The sequence below is a fragment of the Copadichromis virginalis genome, linkage group LG19 (genome assembly GCF_057382275.1).
Source record: "Copadichromis virginalis isolate Kocher_CV1m ecotype Utaka linkage group LG19, C_Virginalis_male_GT1.1, whole genome shotgun sequence".
In the NCBI taxonomy this organism is placed as follows: domain Eukaryota; kingdom Metazoa; phylum Chordata; class Actinopteri; order Cichliformes; family Cichlidae; genus Copadichromis; species Copadichromis virginalis.
Window position 1 is genome coordinate 17,531,105 of NC_140636.1, and position 21,855 is coordinate 17,552,959.

The 21,855-nt window shown below is 44.2% G+C and overlaps 1 protein-coding gene and 1 pseudogene across 2 annotated transcripts in view; both read right to left on the reverse strand.

The window, feature by feature from the left end:
- The window catches only part of sntg2 (syntrophin, gamma 2), a 112,434-nt gene that overhangs the window by 73,021 nt on the left and 17,558 nt on the right, over nt 1-21,855 (reverse strand). For both annotated transcript variants that reach the window (XM_085442535.1, XM_085442534.1), the window contains exons 2-6: nt 5,813-5,950; nt 5,640-5,696; nt 5,437-5,494; nt 3,001-3,044; nt 991-1,032 (exon numbers count right to left, since the gene is read on the reverse strand). In XM_085442535.1, coding sequence (XP_085298661.1) covers nt 991-1,032; nt 3,001-3,044; nt 5,437-5,494; nt 5,640-5,696; nt 5,813-5,950 — 339 coding nt within the window. The remainder of the gene's footprint in view (nt 1-990; nt 1,033-3,000; nt 3,045-5,436; nt 5,495-5,639; nt 5,697-5,812; nt 5,951-21,855) is intronic.
- On the reverse strand, nt 10,511-12,077 carry LOC146685888 (uncharacterized; annotated as a pseudogene).

Here is a 21,855-nt window from a genome sequence, read left to right on the forward strand (position 1 = left end):
AGCCACATTCATGTCAAGCTGTATGCTGCCTGAGCAAATGAAATGTAGCGGGAGATGAGTGAGGAATATTAAATCAGAAGTTAAAGCCTGGCTGAAGTGGTTCCACTTGAATCATCAAAAGGCAGATTTGGAAGGCCGGCTTTTCGCTCGTGACAGGCGGTGGCAAAGTGACAGCTGACACGACAAAGTAATTACGCTCTGAATGTCTCATTATCTGATGTGTAAGTGACATGTTCTCAGAGATGCAGTCACAGCAAACATATGTTTAATGCGATGAAATCTGTTTCTTCCATGCAGCTGATGAAATAAATGAAAAATTTGAGCAAATGAGACGCATGAACGAAAAGCGCAAGGTCACTTGTGCATGCCCTCGATGCATATCTGCCATCCTCTCCTGCATTATATGCTAGCCCTTTTACTTGAGCCCAAGCATCTGTCAGCGCCGACAGTGTGACAGGCTGCTATTAAATGTGCTGGATTTCGTTCTGAACAGAAACTGCTCATTATATGTTTTGACGCTCTGGAGGTGAATGTAGAGAACAGCTGTATGAGGCTGCACGAGGAAAAAGATATGGCAGACAGGAAGAGCGTGCGTGTGCGTGGGTGAGATGGAGGGATGGTCGCAAACAGCAGAGGGGATATTTAACAAAAGGAAGATGCTGTTTCAGAGGGAAACTGATCAAAATGAAAAGAAAGAAATTGTGAATGTAGAAGAAAGGGGGGTGGGGGGGGAACACCGCATACTGGCACCCTCACTTCCTGTGCAGGCTTTGATAATAATCGACTCTTTTTCAGGCTTTTCAATTTGTCACAGTGTAAACGAAAAGAAAAACAGCCTCCTGCCAAGATGACAACTCAGATTGTTGAGGCGCACCTCCCTGTTGATAAACAGCGGGATTTGGTGTTACACCTGGAGGATGGATGGAAGAGTAATGGGCAGATGGAGCAGGGTATTGGCTTTTTGCAAGAGTCAAATACAAAAATACTCACAACTTCCTCGTGAGTACAGTGCTCTACATTAATGCCATTGACCTAAAGAAACAAACAGAGATGAAACACAAACATTTAGTTTAACATAAGACTATTAAGGACTTGTATTCTCACTAACAGGGTCAGAGGTGTCACAGGCCTCCATCTCTAGAATATGACTCGCAGGGTGATGTGCTGTTTAGTCACCTCGGTGTAGTTCTGGACAGGCCTACCAGGTCCAGAATAACAGCTCCTGCACTAAAGTGATTAATATTTATGTATGAAGAACATTTTCATAATCCAAACTAATTATGTGTTTTGGGAGTTTCTTGAGTTATGACCAAAAAATGTTTTGCAAGGCTACGGTGACTTTCAGCTCTCTAAGTCCCAGTTCAGGCCAAGTTAGCAGAACATAAATTCACCAGCCACTTTGTTAGGTACACCATGTTAGAACCCAATTTTGCCTTCACAGCTACCTCAGTTCTTCATTGCATATGTTCAGCCACGTGCTGCAAGCATTCCTAAGCGATGTTAGTTCATATAGATACGACAGCATCACACAGCTCCGTATTTATGATGCGAGTCTCCCATACCAGCACATCCACAGATGCTCTATTAGATTGAGATCTGGTGACTGGAGTCCATTTGAGTACATTCACTGGCATCAGCCTGAATCGTTCATGCAAGGCAGGATGGATCCATGCTTTCATGTTTTTCCAGAGATCTATTGTCCAGTTTTTGTGAGCCAGTCCAGTGAGGACTGCCAGTGCGGTCTTCTGTTGCTGTAGCCCATCTGCTTCAAGGCTGGAGATGTTGAGCATTGATGTTGAGGTGATCTTCTGCTTGGTTATAACAAGTGCTTGTTTGAGTTACTGTTACCTTCCTATCAGCTTAAAGCAGTCTTGTCATTCTCCTCTGACCTCAACAAGGAGTGTTCTCTCTCTCTCTCAGCGTCTAAAGGTGTACCTAACAAAGTGGCCAGTGAGTGTATAGTTGACCCCAAAACACAATGCCTTGAGCTACAGAGGCAAAATAATATGAAGTGAAAATAAGATCAAATAAGATGCTAAATCATTATAAAGAGAATAAAAGCAGATGGAAATTATCTCCAAGACAGGAAAAAAAGAAAAACACCAATCATCACCAAACAGAATTCCTACAAATATCAATATATTTAAAGTAAAATGCAAAACTGTAAGTACAAATACAAAAAACTGCAACAAGACGGGAAAAGACACAGAGACACAGTGTTAAAGTTTATAAAAGTCTGTCATAATCTGCTGCAATTTGGAGAAACAACCTTTATATATAAATATATATCTTTTTATTCAGCTTTTTTCCCCATTTATTTATTTTTAAATCTAAGCTAAACTCATTTCACAGATTATCTCCCCTAAAAACAGTCGTCCAGCCTGAGCCTCCCCATGACTCGCAAAGTTTACGCACCAGCCCCTAATTTGTTCGTCTCCTGCCATCCAGGCAAACAGATGCAATATTCTACAATGTGACACTTCAAATAAGCCACTGCAAATACATATGAAACAGCGGTGAGAGATGGAAGCAGTGGCAGTTCTATTCATATTATTATTCGTAATCATTTTCAATATGAATGGTAATATTGCTTTGCTGTCCGTTGAACCTACTTGATATTCCAGATAAACAGCAGATCCAATAAAGCTGCCAGACGGATTCAAATTAACTTATTAAAAAGATTAAATGAATAGCATTACTAAACACTAGACACTAATGACTACCACTCTAAGGACCATCAGCTATTATTCATTGGTGATATTTTTTTAAATATAGAAACACATACATTGAGTGATTCCTGTAGCAATGATGTGTTTTGTTTTTTAAATCACATGCTGAATGATTCATTTGAAAAACATCATATAGCTCAAAAGATTCAGCTACCATTCCTTCAAATTAATAACCGTTAAAATGTGAGCGAAATTGAGATGCAAAGAGCCGCCCCGCTGGGTCGTGACCCCAACCAGCATCCAAGCAAATAAGTCAGAAACTGATACTGACCTGCAACACTGCGTCCCCGACGAACAGCTTCCCCGTCTGATCGGCTGCAGAGCGTCAATCGTCGAGTGTCAGAGGTTAATGAAAACATTATGAAATAATTGCTCATTTCATACACGGTAATGTGGTGGAAATGGCAATCAGTGTCCCCCCCAACCGTCTAATCTCAGACAACATCCTACAGCTCACAGAAAGAACACAGGAAGGCATGAAATTCGAAACTAATCAGGAAATAAACTCATTTGCAGCAGCACAGGAGGAAACAATGAGAGCTGTGTTGTGAAAAGATTCGTAAAGCTGTGTGAAAAGGGCTCTTAACGTCCTCGGGATATCAAGACATGATTTTCTCGCATCAGAAAAAGTATTAGGAAGCGCGTGGGCAAAAAGAAAAATTACCGGGAAATGATTCGCTCACATGATGCTCTAATATGGCTTCACGCAGGGAAACTTGGAGGTCATCAATTCTTAAAATTTAACTGACAGACATGATTAAAGTATTTTCCATCTAGTTAACAGCATGATCATATTACTCTTCCAATCTGGCGATGGTTTACTTCTCCACAGCACTTCATGCTCACTTATCATCAATTAACTGCCCTATTGGACTGATGAGCTGTTGTGAGAGATTAGAACAGTTCATCTTTTACTTTGTGCCTCGCAGCAGGTGCACATAAATAAAAAATGTTTTCTTTCTGAGAGTTGCTGAGAATTCGATTGAAACGAAAGGAAAAAACCCGTCATGTCAAGTTTACTTTAACAACCTTTTAAAGCAATCAAAGAGCAGCTGTTTGCGGTTTTTAGGGGGTGTTTCGTGCAGCTGGGTGCAGTAAACGGGGACAACGGGGTTTCCGGCAGAGCTTTCATTTTTTCTGATCACGGGGGGAAAGGGGAAAAAAGTCACTGAATACACAGAGAAAAAATAATTACGAAAATCCACAATCTTGACAACAAAAACAAAAATCCAATATTTATTTACATTTGCTAATCGCTTTCTCGGCACGGTGAGGCGGCAAGCATCGGCAGCTCTGCCTCTCACCTCTTTCTAAATAAAATTTTCAGTCCCATTTCCATTTTCACACCATTATAGCCAGACAAAAACACATGCAGCAACTGTGACCATCTCATCTGTGTTTTACCATCGCAGCCCGGCAGGCCACAGTTCTGGAACATCAGTTAAGAAATAGTTGTGTCCATATCAGCCAGTAATTTAGCTGTTTTTGTTATTTCGCTTACAGACACATGGAGGGTGGTTCATCTGACATGACAACAGAGGCTACGATAGACTTTTAGATTCAGGAAAAAGTTGCAGGAAACTTTGAAACGGCTTAATGCACTCCTATCATAGACTGTATAAAAACGTTGGATGCAGTGTCCTAATGAAGCAAAGCTGGTTCTGAGGCGCCTCAGATCTGCACGACCTTAGAGGTTGTTTACAAACAGAAGCCAGATTTTATACTCTGTGGGGAGAATGATCATGCTTCTCAGTGAACATATTCATAATAAGTTCATTATCTCATCAAGTCATCTTCAATACAACACTGCATTCACTTTTAAAGTTATGGTCCCATTTAGAGTAGTTTAGAAAATACAGTGTGATGGAGGCATGGCTGCCTTGTGATTGACAAAGTGCTACTGTATGGGCATGAAATGCATTTGACCTTTTTTGTCATCTTTTTTAAAACAAACAAAAAAACAAAAACAGCCAAAACAACAGCTTGAAGCTTCAAGAACAAGTTATGCATCCATCTTTTATATACAGTCTATGCACCATGTAAAAACTGTGCATACAATCAAAAAGCTGTGCAGTTGTCTCATACATGTTCTGTAACGTTTCCTAAATGTGTTGTAGATGACTTTCTGTGTGTCAGATTTCAAACTGATTATTCGCGTCTGTGTTTTACTTCTCTGACGTTCACATGTGAAAATGGCTTTATACGTACTGCAGTGCGTCCTGATAAATTAAAACTCAGTACAAACTCATGCTGTGCAGCTAATTTTTTAAGAATCAGATGGGGGTATTTTCCGCAACTATCCTGCCTCACATGGATCACACAGCAGGAAATAATCCACTTTGGGCACTTTGTAGATATTTCCCGTAGTGCAGAGTGGTTTGTGGCTGGGAATTATCTGAACTGAACAAGCAAAACCCAACATCACACACACTCAGGGCTTTGCATTCTTCCCATGCAGCTCTTTTGGTGAATTCCTAAAAACAAAAAAGTTCATCAAAAGCACTGCATGTGTAAAAACAGCTCAAGTATAAGGATGCTATCAAACTATAAGACTTTTTTAAATCTTACAGACAAATCTTGTCAATTTAAGTACCAATATAATAATAATTTATTATGTCTGTAATCACTTTGAACCGTGAAACTCAACGATGCACTGAAAACCATTTCCAAAGCCACATTAAAGTAGTGAGATGAAATGCTTTCTTACCTACTTGATCTTTAAAAATCTTTGAAATAACCACTGGCACGTTGTGCTCTGCACCTCCCTGAAAAGCAGGAGAGAAAGATGTGAGGATGTGCATTTCTGAGTATGGGTGGTAAAATTTGCTGCCAAAACAGCTTTTTCAAACAGCCATCTCTGCCACCCAAAGCCTTTCATTTCCACTGTAGTCTCAAAACTTATCTGCTTACTTTGATGCTTAAGCCCAGACTGCCGGTCGCTTGTCTTCGCAGTACAACAGTTCTGTGCTTTAGAAAGTGGGAGTTTCTTATTGGCAAAAGGATATTGTGAACATTGAAAAGTATGCTGGAGTTATGCGGCATGAATTACAAAAAGCGAGCCTGGAGGCCTCGGGTGCACTTACATTTACTTGGGATTCACTTCCACTCGTGCAAACCACATCCAGCTTCTGTATGGTTAATACCTCTTTGGTCAATTTCAGGCAGACATCATAGGTATTGTTGGTCTCCTCATTGTACAGCAAAGCAATTCCAGATTTTGTCTGTTGGAGTTGAGAAGAACATTGACATTTTGCCAAGCAGAGCAATTACGTAGACAATGAACATTTTAATCCTCTTTTCTCAACGTGCCATTTGTGCACCCCGTTCTACTGGTCTAGTTTTGGGTTAATTGGTTTTGCCTGACATTGTGAAACCTTAGTGTAAGGATTTTTTTCTTTCAGTTCAGTGTTTCTACCTTATGAAACCAGAGATACACAAAAGTTCAGGCAGTTGTGCCAGAAAGTCTAACTTTGAGGACAGAAATGACAACAGTCAGCCAGATCAAAGAAGCACAGACGTTACAGTTCACGCTTTTTCTCTTTCTTTGTAGATGAAGAACCTTCAAGCATCTGAAAACTGAATGCAGTGCAGCTCAAATTTAACGCTCTTTCTGTTCAGTATCATTATCTGCAAATATCAACAGAAATCAAACAAGCAGCCATCTCAAATTATTCACCTTTTTGATTAAGCAAAAGACTGTCAAACAATACCTTCTGTAGCACTTCAAACGATACGGCTCATATGACGAGATTGAAAAATGGTAAAAAACTATGTTTATATCCCTAAACACAAACTACGTTTAGACCAAGATACTAGCAGCCAGGAAATATTAAAAAATAATTTTGGCCACTTTGGTTTAGTTTATGCTAACAACTTATAATTAATACTAACAAAATACAGATGAGGAGCCTAAATAAGTATTTTTGAAACAAGCAGAGGTTTTGACCCAATAATGGGTCAATAACTGGAATTAGTATACAGTTGGAAACATTTTGCCATTAAAAGAAACTGTAACGTTGGGTTACTTAACGTAATCCCTGGTTCTTTGATAACAGAGTGAGGTGTTTCACTATGGGAATCGCCTCGGCGTGACCAACTACGGAAGCTCCAATGACACCACGTCTGTCTATGACAGACCTGTCGAGCTGTGCTCAGGGCTCCGCCCCCTCGTACTAACACGGCCGACCAGCTCCTCCTAACTCATTCCAAGCAGATTTCTTTCCGTGCCTAAGCAAGGAGGGAAGTGTTGGTGAAACACCTCACTCTGTTATCAAAGAACCAGGGATTACGTTAAGTAACCCAACGTTCTTTTTCTAACTTCGCTCGGTGTTTCACTATGGGAGATATGGCCCACTCCCGGATTGCGCCAGCTCCCGAAGCTACTCTCCAGTGCTACTCCAGGATCTCAGGTCGAACCTGAGGCACCAGAATCCAGCACCGTCTGAGCCAGGGATGACTGTGCAACATCCAGCCGATAAAACCGGACAAACGTGTGCGGCGTAGCCCAGCTTGCTGCCGCACAAATATCCTGGACTGATACACCTCTGAACAACGCCCAGGATGTGGCCACACCCCTAGTGGAGTGTGCTCGGAGTCCCGGGGGGGCCTGCAAGCCCTTACAGCTATAAGCCAGAGCTAAGGCCTCTACAATCCAATGAGCTAGTCTCTGGCGTGATACGGGCCTGCCCTTGTGAAGGGAGGCCCAGGAAACAAACAGCTGATCAGACTTCCTGAATCCAGCTGTTCTGTCAACATAAGTCCCCAAGGCCCGGACAGGGCACAAAGTGTTCAGCCTCTGCTCCCTCTCGGAAGAGAATGGAGGGGGGTGAAAAGCTAGGAGCTCTACTGTAGGGCACCTGTATGATGTTTCCAACACTTTAGGGACAAAGGCTGGGTTAGGCCTCAGGAGTGCTTTAGTGAGTCCCGGGGCCAACTGTAGACAAGAGGGGTGAATAGACAGAGCCTGTAATTCACTAACTCGCTTGGCTGTGGTTAGAGCCAACAGCAGAGAGGTTTTAAGAGAGAGAAACTTCAACCCCACTGCCCCAATAGGCTCAAAGGGGTGGTGGGAGAGGCCGTCTAAAACGACTGACAGATCCCATAAAGGGACCAGTGGTCTAGAAACTGGGAGCGTTCGACGCGCTCCTCTCATGAAGCGACCTACAAGGGGGTGCTGCCCAGCAGGTTTATCACCAAACCCCACGTGGCAGGCTGAAATAGCTGCTAAATAGACCTTTATAGTGGAAAAAGCTTTCCTTTTGTCCAGCAAGTCTTGAAGAAAACACAACAGCTCCACCACTGAACACTGAAAAGGGATAATCTGCTTTTCATGGCACCACTCTTCAAAAACACGCCATTTACTGCTGTAAATGGAACGGGTGGAGGAGGCTCTGGCATTCTGAATGGTTTCAATAACCTTCGGAGGCATGCCTGCTGCCTTCAAATTCCACCTTTCACGGGCCAGGCCCAGAGAGCAACCTGGTCTGGATGGGGATGGTATATCTCCCCCCGCGCCTGAGACAGAAGGTCCCTGCGGATGGGGAGTGGCCATGGCTCGTCCACCAGAAGCTGGATGATTTCTGCTATCCAGTGTTTGGATGGCCACCGTGGAGCTATTAAAATCAGAGACAGCCCCTGATCCCTCACTCTGATAAGTGTTGGGGAGATCAGGCTGAGGGGAGGGAAAGCATACAGCAGAGTTTTTGGCCAAGGATCGGCCAGCGCATCCACGCCCAGTGGCGCGTGTGCGTCTGACAGGGAGAAAAACAGGGGGCACTGTGTGTTTTCTCGCGAGGCGAAGAGATCTACGGCAGCCCGGCCGTATCTCTGCCAAATCTGCTCCACCACCTGTGGGTGAAGCCTCCATTCTCCGAACAGTGGATTTCCTCTGGACAGGAGGTCCGCCCCCCTGTTCAGAATTCCCGGCACGTGAGTTGCCCGAAGGGAGAGGAGCCGAGTGCTGCTCCACATAATTATTTCCCTGGCTAACCTGTGTAGCTGCCGGGAACGGGTGCCGCCCTGGCGGTTGATATAAGCAACTACAGTGGAGTTGTCTGTTTTCACTAAAACATGTTGACCCCGGAGATACGGCAGAAAATGCCGTAAGGCTAGGAGCACCGCGCGGAGCTCCAGCACATTTATGTGATTCAGAGTGAGTCTCTGTGACCAAACGCCATTCACTGCTCTGCCCATCATAGTTGCACCCCAACCTGACAGGGATGCATCTGTGGTCAGCGTCACCCTGGATGATACTGCCCCGAGCGGTACCCCCGCCGCGAGAGCTGTCGGGCTCCTCCAGGGCCGGAGAGCCGCAATACACGGTTGCGTTATTTTTACACCACGACTGAGATGTCGGCGAGGGCACAGCTGCAGAGAAGCGACCCACCGCTGAAAATCTCTCATCATAAGCAGCCCCAAGTGTACCACCGATATCACCGAGGCCATGAGGCCGAGGAGGCGGAGACAGAGTCGGAACCGCACGACTTTCCCCAGCTGAAAACGGGAAAGACAGTGAGTGAAGGATGCGATCCTCCGCTTTGAAAGTGCGATACGATAAGAGATGGAGTCTATTCTGAGCCCCAGATACTCTGTAAACTGTGCGGGTTCCAAGTGGCTCTTTTCCAGGTTGATAGTGAACCCAAGCTCCGTGAGGTGATTCACCACCACCTCGGAGTCTTTGATCGCCTGCTCGCGCGATCGTGAGCATATTAGATAATCGTCTATGTAAGAAAATATTCTGATGCCGCTGTTCCTTAACGGAGACAGCGCTGCCTCCACACATTTGCTGAACACCCTCGGAGCTAAGGATAGCCCGAATGGGATAGTTTGAAACTCGTACGCTACGCTCTGATAAGCGAACCTGAGATATTTCCTGTGTGGAGGATAAATGGCGATGTGAAAATATGCGTCTGATAGGTCGATTGTAACAAACCAATCGCCTGTGTGAATTGAGCGACAAAGCGTCTTGTGTGTGAGCATTCTGAACGTGTACTTTCTCAAATGCTTGTTTAACACACGCAGATCCAGAATAGGACGGAGCGACGTTCCGTCCTTTTTCGGGATGAGGAAATAGCGGGAGTAAAAGCCCTGCTGAGCTTCTTCGCTCGGAACCGCTCCGATCGCCTGTTTGTGTAACAGGGAGGATATTTCCTCCTCCAGCACATTCGCTGAATCGCGACTGGCCACAGAAGCTAACACTCCGCCGAATCTCGGTGGTTTTGCCGCAAACTGTAGTCTGTAACCATGGGAAATGGTTGACAAGACCCAGGGATGAACTGCGCATGCGCGCCACCGCTCCAGCCGCGCTGCGAGCGGGCCTCTGAAGAAGCGGTAGCGTGACGTCACCCCTGTCTCCCGGAAGGAGTTGGGGCTCTCCCCCTCGGGAAGAGCGTGAGCTCCCCCCGCTGGGAACAAAGACAAATTGCAGTGATTTTCTCTTGTTTTTATTTTGAAACTGGGGGGACATTCTGCCCTTGGCAAACTGCCTGGCTGCAGAAATGCACGTTTTATTTCTTTTGTTACCCCCAAACCACAGTGAAGTGTCTGGTGACTCTGGGCAGTGCTTGGTGACACAGACAGAGTGCTTAGAAGTGTTTGGTGACACTGCGCCATTTGTCCACAAGTCTGTCCTCCCTGAACTGGAGGAGGAGACTGAGAGGGTGCTCCTGGTGAACTGGAAACTTCCGGAGACCCTGAACTTTGGAGTGATTTGGTTACCCCTTCTAACACCTTCCTTCTCTTTGGGGAAGAAAAGAGGGGTGACACAGAATGCTGCAGGTGTGCTAGGCTGACCGCTTCTTTTTCCCCTCTCCGGGGTGTGACGGCTTGTTCTTTGCAGCAACTGCTGCAAAGGAATGCTTGCCCCAAGGTCTTCGGTTCTCTACCTTGGCCTGGTGGGCACCCTGCTGGCCTCCTGCTCCTCTCTGCATTCTGACCCCACTCTGTCTCCCTCTCGCAGCTGCTGCTGTTGCTGCAAAGCCAGCTCTTGGCACCTGCTGGGGCTGAGAGTTAGGTTTTCTGGGTAAGCAGAGATTGAATGCTTCACCCTCCTGCTTTCTGCGGGTGCTTGTTTCTCTCATTCTCTCCAGGGCTGGGCCAAAGAGACCCTTGGTTGGGTCATAGGCTGCATCCATGACCTCAGCCTTCTGAGCATCACCCAGGCCTGACAGGTTTAGCCACAAGGCTCTCTCACCCGAGACTGCAAGGCCCATAACGCGACCACACCCTTGGACTGCTCCCCTGGAGGAGCGAAGAATGAGATCATTAACCACGCAGATTTCATCCCAGAGGGCTGGGTTCGGGGAACCCGAGTCAAGCTGACGGCCCATGTCTTCCAGAATTTCTGCCTGATATGCTGATAGCAGTGTGACTGCATTAAGCGAGCACACTGACTGTGCAGCATATTTGTATGTCCTTTGATAAATAGATGCCGTGAGGCGATCTATCTTGTTGGGCAAAGAAATGCTAGAAGAAGCTGAGATTGCCCTGCGGTTAGGGTGAAGGTGATACGCCACTGAAGGCTCCACTGCTGGGGGTTCAGTCAGCCCCAGTTCACCCATCCCCTGGATCTCAAGCTTAGAGCAGCCCTTGGTCGGAAGCTTGCTTTTAAAAGGGCTTGACCAATAGCGACTCATTTCTTTCATGCAGGCTGGGACTGCTGGCAGAAGCTGCTTTGATGGCGGCAAGGCTGGTGGGAGCCTCTTGCCGTCGTACAAGTCGCGTTCTGCCCCTTCGGCATCCTGGGCGGCTGGCCATGGGATGCCTAGCTTGGCAGCAGCCCGTTTACAGACCTCGTACAAATTGCTGTCCACCAGGGGTGCAACTTCAGCCCCACTCGGTGGCCTGGACTGCTGGGGGAGGAAAGGTAGAGTCATCCTCCTGTTCCTCATCCATGTCCTCCAGGTCGAGGAGGTCGGAGTCTGCATTGCCCTCCGCGTCCTCGCCACCCGGCTCGCCCACGTTTTGATCGAGGAGGTCCTCGAACGATGGGGGCATGAGCGGGGACTCTTCTTCCATCATGTCCGCCCAGCTTGTGGAGGCTCGCGGATGACGGATATCGCTCGTAGCAGTAGCAGCCGACAGGCAGGGGTCCTGACTGTTCGTTACTGCTACTCTCAGCCTCCTTTCCAGGACTTTCTCTGGCATCAAAGCACAGTGTGGGCATCCCTGAGGGTCCGCCAGTGAAGCCTGAGCATGCTTGGCACCCATACAGACTATGCACATTGGATGAGGGTCCCTGCCCGAGATGGTGGCACCGCATGATGCGGGGCACGGGCGGGATGCAGCCTCTTTAGCCTTCGGCTCCGACCTTTTGGCGGGAGTAGGAGCCGTAGACATGGTTAGCGGAAAGGGGTGAGACTAGGCTACACCAGGCTCGTCTCGACACGTTAGCCCGTAAGTAGCTAGGACTAGCAACGGGTGTTAAATCCGATCTAGTCGCGGCGGGAGTCAGCTCGTCGTGACACGTTAGCTGCACTCCGCTAGCCAATATCGTTAGCAACTTAATGCTAACCGAACCCTACGTCGACCAACAAGCTAATGCTAGTGAGACGCTAATGTGGTTCGTGGCCTGCTAACAAGTTAATGCTAGCCGGACACTGAACGAACAGCTCGCTGTAACGCGTTAGCCCGAGTCACACAACGTCGGCTACCTCGCTAACTAAAACCAGGAACCGCTGGGACAGCTCGCCTGACGCGGTTGCTGTTCCACAGTGCAACTCTAAGTACACTTCTTTCGAAGGACTTACTCAGCACGATCCAAACTGGAACCGGAAAAACTGCGTTCGGCGACGTACTCCTACATGGGACGCCTGAGAACTGTTAAGCAGCTAATCAAGTTAGCCTGGATGCGCTGAGGGAGCTCAAAGTAGTTTCTCACGGGAAGAAAGCGAGAATGAGTTAGGAGGAGCTGGTCGGCCGTGTTAGTACGAGGGGGCGGAGCCCTGAGCACGGCTCGACAGGTCTGTCATAGACAGACGTGGTGTCATTGGAGCTTCCGTAGTTGGTCACGCCGAGGCGATTCCCATAGTGAAACACCGAGCGAAGTTAGAAAAAGAACTGTAAAATTCATCAGCTCGCTGTCTGGGTTTGACAAAAGCCATGTCTAATTCTGCACCAATCGTTCACCATTCATTCAGAAAATTCAGGCAGTCTGTTGATTTCCATCAAATGTTCAAAGGTCAAAGCTGGTCATGGCATGGACGGAAAAAACAAACAACAGGCAGATGTCGACATTTTGATGTAGAATAAAGCGTTGCTTAACAAATTCTGAAATATTGAACAGAACAGGAAATTCAAAGTGAGCTGACGGCCCTGCAACGTCTGCATGTATACAAACTAGCATTTTTAAATGGAAACAACACTGTTACACTAGTTACATTTATGTGCATCTAAATTCTGTTTCATTTGTTGCATGGTGAACTTTATACGTTGGCCCGTTACAGTGACCTCTCTTACCTGAATTACTGACCCTGTGATGCAAATTGTTACATTCCCCACATGGATCTGTTGGTACGGAAAGTAACAGAATACTAGATGGAGAAACTTGAGTAGGCTGTTTGGGTCGTTTGGAAATTATTTATTGCCACAATGTCAGAAACTATGCATAAATTGGCTTCTGGGAGAGCCAAAGACAACACAACACCACCCCCAACACAAAACAAAACCCCTTCATCTAACAAACTTTAAACTTTGTCTAAAGAAAGGTGACAGTCCTGCGCTTCATCTCCCTAACAAACCAGTGGAACGAGAGAAAAAGGTGAATATCAAGAGAAACTTTCCTGGCAACTCTGACCACAGGAAACCTGTTGGGAAATGTAACACAAGACAATGACACAAAGGGAAAAATAAATTGACAAGCACAAAGAAGCAACATATGAATCTTCATCAGCAATGACATGAAAGGTGGAAACATCAGGAGCTGCTGGGAGGATCGACGTCCTCACAACTTTCATTTTGGAACTCTTTTTCAACCACAACTAGATATTGAGAATCTATCACCAGCAGGGTTACTGAGCTTCAAAATGTTTGCTTGGCAAGCATTCAGAAAATACAGAAATAACATTTTGTGGCAGTAGATGGTGTAATTTCAGTTTTGAACCAAAATCAAACCCTTTAACAAAAAGCATCCATCCACACGCAGTTACTGAGACTAATGGAAGACAGTGTTTCAGCGCGGTAACATGTTTGCATGCCGATGCAAGAGTTCAGCTAGAAGCAATTTGGTACCTGTGCATTTAAACTAAAGTTAGTAATTATAACTAAGCTTAGCTTCAAACACACTAAAGCTTCAACAGCATTTTATAAACCCATAAAAACAGCCCCATCAGTCCATATACAAGTCAGTTCTGAAAACGGGATACTAGGGAATTGCTTTGGGTCTAACACCGTAAACGTTGGAATAAAGTGCACATTACCTGCAGTGACCGTCATTACTTCTCAAATAAGTTCAACTCCTCTACATCTTTCAGTGACACTGAGGGAATTCTTGGAAAATGAAGCTCTGTGCAGGAAAATTCTTATTCCAAACACATTCTAAGTATTAGGATGGGTGGCCAGTCATGGTGTAAGAATTAACTCAACATGTTTTTCATATTTGGAGAAACAAGAAAATCCTAGCAAATGCCCCAGAGAAGGGCCCAGACAGCATTGCGTTCTGATGAAAGCACCAACAATCTATATCATTTTGAAAATGGTACCACAGAGGGCTGAAATACATTGTTCCTGTAGGTCTAGTCATAACATTTCATAATCTGTGATGCAAGACATCATATAGACAAACGATTATGCCCCCTCTAAACCTCCTCCCCGCTCATATTGGTTGTTTGAAAGGCATTACTTCCCAAAGCTTCATCACAATTCAGCCAGGAGAGTCAATAAGATTGAAGGATGATCTGGCATATAAACAAATGAAAAAACAATGGTCTACATTTGATGGAAAAACAATTGCCTGTTTTTGAAGTGACCTGACTGTGAAGTAAGAGTTTTCTACACACAAAGACTAAATGCAGTAACACAAACTACAGGGTGGGCCATTTATATGGATACACCGTAATAACATGGGAATGGTTGGTGATATTAAAGTCCTGTTTGTGGCACATTAGTATATGTGAGGGGGCAAACTCCTCAAGATGGCTGGTGACCGTGGTGGCCATTTAGAAGTCGGCCATCTTGGATACAACTTTTGTTTTTTTCAATAGGAAGAGGGCCATGTGACACATCAAACTTATTGGTAATGTCACAAGAAAAACAATGGTGTGCTTGGTTTCAACGTAACTTTATTCTTTCATGAGTTATTTATAAGTTTCTCTTTGTTCACAGCCATTGACATGTCGAAGAGGTTAACACGTGAGGAGCGGATCGAAATTGTGTTGATATCTGGTGAACGCAGTAACCGGGTCATTGCAGCAGATTTCAATGCAAGACACCCTACGAGACCACCCATCTCCCATGCTACAGTTAGCAAACTGCTTGCTAAGTTTCGTGAAAATGGTTCAGTGTTGGATTTGCCAAAATGTGGACGCAAGAAAACTGTCACTAATGAAGAAACATCAGTGGCTGTCCTAGCTTCATTCAGCAAGAGCCCACAGCGTAGCACTCGCCGCATGTCACTGGAGAGTGGCATTAGTCGAACATCCCTTCGGCGGATATTAGCTACTCACAAATGGCACCCTTACAAACTCCAGCTACTGCAGCATCTCAGTGAGGATGACCCAGATCGGTGCACAGAATTTGCAGAATGGGCAAAAAAAAAATTGGAACAGGACCGTCAGTTCACGCAGAAGATTTTGTTCAGTGATGAGGCAAACTTTTATGTAAATGGTGAAGTTAACAAACAAAACCACCGCTATTGGTCTGACACTAACCCACATTGGATGGATCCTTCCAAGACTGTTGGAACAACAAAAGTGATGGTTTGGTGTGGTATATGGGGTACAACGATAGTGGGTCCATTCTTCATCAATGGAAACCTCAAGGACACTGGATATTTGAAATTGCTACATGATAATGTGTTTCCCTCTTTATGCATTAAAGCTGACACGTTCCCTGAGTTTTTCCAGCAAGATGGTGCACCACCACATTATGGGCGCCAGGTCCGAGCATTCCTAGATGAACAGTTTCCTGGAAAGTGGATTGGTCATCGTGGGCCAGTTGAATGGCCCACGATTGAATGGCCCCCAAGGTCTCCCCCTTAGACTTTTGTCTTTGGGGTCATCTGAAGGCAATTGTCTATGGTGTGAAGATACGAGATGTGCAGCACCTGAAACTACGGATACTGGATGCCTGTGCTGGCATTTCTCCTGTGGCGTTGCTATCAGTGTGTGAGGAGTGGGAGAAGAGGGTTGCATTGACAATCCAACACAATGGGCAGTACATTGAACACATTTTATAAGAAACTTGTAAATAACTCATGAACGAATAAAGTTACGTTGAAACCAAGCACACCATTGTTTTTTTTATTGTGACATTACCAATACGTTTGATGTCACATGGCCCTCTTCCTATTGAAAAAAACAAAAGTTGTATCCAAGATGGCCGACTTCTAAATGGCCACCATGGTTACCAGCCATCTTGAGGAGTTTGCCCCTTCACATATACTAATGTGCCACAAACAGGACTTTAATATCACCAACCATTCCCATATTATTACGGTGTATCCATATAAATGGCCCACCCTGTACTACAATGAGTCTCCGATCAAAAACGGCACATTTAAGGCTTCAATTGGCTCCCACATCAATGATGATCATAAGCAGAGAACTGGGAAAAGTGCCTTTAAATCAGCACCATATCATTTTTATGTCCTTTTTGACTTTGACCCATTAAAAAGTGAGACACAAATTAAATTCAAAATAGACACTGTGCTGCTGGATTGTTTTGCTGTGATGCCCAAATTCCTGTAGAGCATAACATTCACCTTTTCATAGATGATGCACTCTTAAGTGATCAGAGTGGGTAAAAAAAAGCTCACAATCACAATGTGAATGGGGTCAACCAATTCTCTGCTGGGAGACTTGAGAATGAAGGTCGAGCTCAGTTGCCTCTAAGGAAGACGGAATATAAATGAAGGCTTTGCGAGAATATACGGCCACTGCAGCAGGAGAGCAGCGGCTACATTCAAAAGACACAAAAACAGTCTAAACGTTTAAAGCCGAACGCAGCAGAAGTCGGCGTCGCTGCTGAAATGACAAAGGAAACCAGCTTCACCTCTTGCTTCTTTCTACTCTGTCACTGCCCACCCTCTCAGGCAGCTCCCTTTGTGCAGCCCTTATTGTTTCTTGTTGAATGACAGCACTGTAAAACTCTAAATAATAACACTGTATAATAAACTGACAGAAAAAATGCATTTGGTCTTGTCAACTGCAGATCACACATGACATTCAAACATAAACAATTTCAACTCCATAAACTTTACATAATTGTTCTGAGGGCGCTGAGTCTCATAGGAACAAAGACGTCTAATATAGTTTTTATTTTGCTGCTGACATTACAGAAATGATGGAAAAACTAGTTATTTTGCGCTTTAATATAGCAAAACACAAACTGTTAAATCAAAAGATTTACAAGTTTCCAAAATGAAAATCCAAACTTTAAATGGGGCTATAGCCACTCTTCATTTTGAATGGCAGCTGTGTGCCGCTGAGCAAAGAGCCAAGCTACGCTACAGAAGGAAGTTAAAGGATCAACTTCATGCTAATACGATGCATGTGATAGCCAGACAAGAACAATAACGATGAACAACCCGGAGCCTGTGCACGTCACAGTTTCCACACACAGAAGGTGATTTATCTTTATAATATCCTGCATAAATTTAGAAGCATCAACGATCAAGTGTAGGCAGATGGCCCTCGCAGAGATGTGCAAAAGGAACTCTCAGTGCAATCACAATAAATGTGGAGACATCCACACAGGCGCTAAGAAAATAAGTAGAGTTCACAAATTAGAGATCATTTAGGTGAGTATAACTCATAAAAGGCACGCATGCATGCCACTCAAATAAAGAAGACTGCAGCTGAGTTCACTTTAGTGGAAAACAAGAACACAAAGATTGTGAAGTTTCAATGAATACAAACTTGGCCTTCAACCAATGAAAATACAGTTTGTTTTTCCCCACCTACTGGTGGTTTATTTTGTTTCTGAAACAAAGAAATCTCCTGTTTTAAAGTCTGTCAGCTCTTCAACAAACTATCTTTGAACATACCAGATTACATCAGACCGTGTCGTTGGCAAATATCATATCAGTCAGCAGGGACGAAATCTGCAATATATCAGAGCGTCGGTTTGAGCAAACAGAACTCGGCATAGTGTGTAATTGTGTGGAAACTTCAGGGACAATAAATAAAGGAGTTTAAAGCTGAACACATGCAGCTGTGTGTACAAGGTTCACAACACATTCATGTGACAAATATCAATTTTCTTTTACAAGTCTATCTATGCACGATTTAAGAAACAGCTGCCAGAGAGTGCTTGTGCTTCAGCTGTAGATACAGGATCGAAACACAACAGGCTTCAGAGTTCAGGTATCAGGAAACAGCTGCCCAATCAATGTATGCTAATCACCATCTCAACATTATGTGTTAATGCACTGCAGCGGTTCTCAGAAGTGAAATTGAATATTTTTAGCTGAGGCTTAATTATCCTTTTATCACTCCAACCTGTTTACCAAATTAAAATCATCATGAAGAAAGAATTTAAATGGCACTGGTGAACTGCAGAGGTAGTAAATGTATTATCTGACATCTTCAGCACTAATAATTTGCACCGTGCAGCTTTCTTGCAGTGTACCATTGAAAGTTGAAATCCATTCTGACAGCTGACACAACCTCGACCCGCTGGTTTTATTTGCTCAGCAAGCGTTGACTGCTCAGAAAAAAGGAGCTATGCAAGCAACAGTCCATTTAGAACAGACAAAAAGGCTTCCAATGCTAATGGCCACAAGATAAAACTAAGGGTCCTTTTACATTATGCTAACTGACGCTTACTCATTGCTAATGTGTGTGCCCACTCAAGGTTAGGAATGAGTATCTGCCCCAAGTGGAGGAGTTCAAGAATCTCAGGGTCTTGTTCAGGAATGGAGGAGGAAGAGGGAGATTGACAGATCAGAGAAGTATCTGCAGTAACGGACGCTGTGCCAGTCTGTCATGTTCAAGAGAGCAGAGTATAAAAGCTAAACTGTCGGTTTACTGGTTGAGACCGCAGACGCAAGCAGCAGAAATTAGCTTTTTTCATAGGCTGGCTGAGCTCTCCCTTAAAAATAAAATGGGGTGGGCATCAGCTAGGTGACGTGTTTAGGGCCAGCTGGGAGGAGACCAGCAGGTATGTCAAGCTCCTTTTACATTATGGAGCCGCATACAGCCTACTTTGAACTGAAGGGAGCCAGACCAGTGAAACTTCTCTGTCTGTCGATTTAAAGAAACTTAACTACACGTTTAATCTGTGAGACATTTAAAACTGTTTAATGTGCCAGTTTTTATACATGATGATGAAATGTTGTTGTAATAAATGTAACAAATCTGTCAGGATGACTCTTTGAACTTAAATTGTAAGAAATAAATGTGCAAAATTACAGAAGCAGCTCTGGCATGTCATTGCAACAATGTTAATTGACAAAAAACGCTTTTTCTCTTACTCTGTAATCATTGTAAAAAAATACAAATTTCTCCATCAGATGGTGAAAAACAGGAACTCTTCCAGCATTAACAATTTAACTATCACAACTGCGCATCTGGAAGAAGAACAACATCTCATTGGCGACAAAGATCCGCCTTTACCGAACCCTGATCCTGCCCATTCTACTTTATGGCACGGAGACGTGGACAATGCTCAAAAACGACCTGAGCAAGCTCGAAGTTTTCCAAATGCATTGCCTTAGATGCGTTCTCGGCATTTCCCTTCGCGACCGTCATTTGAATGACACCATCCTCACCAGCTGCGGCAGCCAACTGACGATCAGCGACCTAATCCAGCGCCGCCGACTCTGTTGGTTTGGCCACATTTGTCGAATGGACCCAAGCCGCTACCCCCATGGCCTACTCTAGTTGACCCGCCCCACCGATTGGAGGGTGCATCGAAATGCACCAAAGAAGACATGGATGAAACAAATCCAGGATGATTTGAAGGGCCTTCGACTTGACCTCGAGCAGGCAAGAACCATCGCCTTAGATCGAAAAGCGTGGAAGATAATTATTGGTCAAGCAAGAGAACCTGCGGCACCTACAGCAGCGTACTGGTTGCGCGGCAGACCACCGCCGCTGGTCGCCCGCTAAGGACAAGAAGAAGAAGAACTATCACAACTATATTAGTATAATATAATTGGTCATGTGAGAAGTCTTTATCAGTAGGAAAAGCTCTCTCTCACAGGCCTGGGTGTCTCTGCTCAGACGGCTGTACCTACCACCAGGTCTAAATTCACCATCAATGATGAGCTTCCAGTTTCTTAAACTAATCCATAGACATGGAGAGATCCTGCAGACCTGATAAAGTAACGCTTTAAAACTGTGTTGCTTTTCATGACAAGCAGGTGATGACAACTCCAAGTGCACTCTGATCACAGTAAAAACTTTCCTGGAGTTAGTTTTGTAAAATATGGTAATTATTGGATTCAGAAAGGAAGATAATCCCGAGTATGCTGGTGCTGCTATGGAAAAGTCATCAAGAATTAAAGCGCAGACACTATTTCCACAAACATACTGGTGAAAAGAAGGATGCACAAAGGTTGAGCTGTCGTTGTGTGGCATTTTCATATCCTCACCAAGTCGCATTGCTGTAAATAGTAAAGATGTAACAAATATGCCGGAGTGATTGCTCTTAAGCCTCAGCATGTAATGAGCCATGGTTGTATGCTAAAATAACTTGTGGGTATTGCTAAATGAGGTACTTAACTGGATTGACAGTCTGATCTTAATAGTGAATTATCCTTTTAAAAGCACAAAAAACACAATCCATTGACTTTTTAAGTCTAGTAGTGGATGTTGTGGATTCCTATGGTGAACATGGATTAACTGCATATTAAAGTATTTAGCGATGGGGACCTTTTTCCCCAGGATGTAGGTAAACGTGTGGGAAATAGGAACTGTGTGAAGGCATTTGGGACCATTAAAGTGCAGCTCAGACCATCACTATTTAGACCATTATAATGCTCCAAACCTCTGAATCTGAATTTTAAAAGTATGTGTCATATAATGACTGCAAAGGTTTGCCCTGCCATACAATCATAAAGTTATCATTCAGTCTGTTATGGTTATTGCGGTACTGTTTTGCCAGCTTATTGTGTAGCTTGAAAACGATAGAGCATAAAAAGAAAACGGCCCTGTGGGACACCTGTACACAAAACAATCTTGTAAGACACCGCAAGCTTGTTGCATATTCTCTTTAGGCAGTCTGTCAGAAAGTCTTTAATCCAGAGAAAGAAAACTACTTTCAACATTCATATCACGCAGGCTTTGCAAAACCGCATTTCTTTGCAGTATATTCAAAGCTGAATTGAGTTAAAATCTTGTGACAGCATATCATATTCATCATGCTGACTGTGGTCAAATTGTGTCCTCTTTCCCCTTTGAAATAAAAACTGTGAGAGTGAAGCAGACATCTAATACAATCCAGTACAACAGCCCTGCAATGAAGTCTGTGCTTGTGAAGCAAAATAAGCAGGTTTCTTTTATTTCTTCCTTTTTGGTATTTTAGAGACATTGTTGGGGAGGCCTGGCAAATATATTTTCTTTAAAAAGCTTGAAAACTTGAGACTAGTCTTAACAGCAACCTAGTCTTAACAATGTAGACAAATTAGATTAAAAGCACATATCAGAAGACGTTCACATTAAGCCTTCATTGGTTCAGTGGGTTGTTGAGTTCAACACCTAAGTCGTCTCTTTACTGGATTATCTCAAGGTTTAGACACATTTTATTGAATCTGAATCCACTTAAAAATGAGAAACTGAGATACTTGTTTGTGGTTCCTAAATAACAAAAAAGCTATGCAAGTGGTTTTTGTTTTTTACTTCAGCATGATGATCATTCAATATTTGAAAAGATAATTAATGTATCCAATTTTTGCAATTTTGTGCAAAAATACAGAGTTTGGTCAACTGGCTTTGAAGTACACTGAAACTAAGTTCAGTCAGTTCAGGCA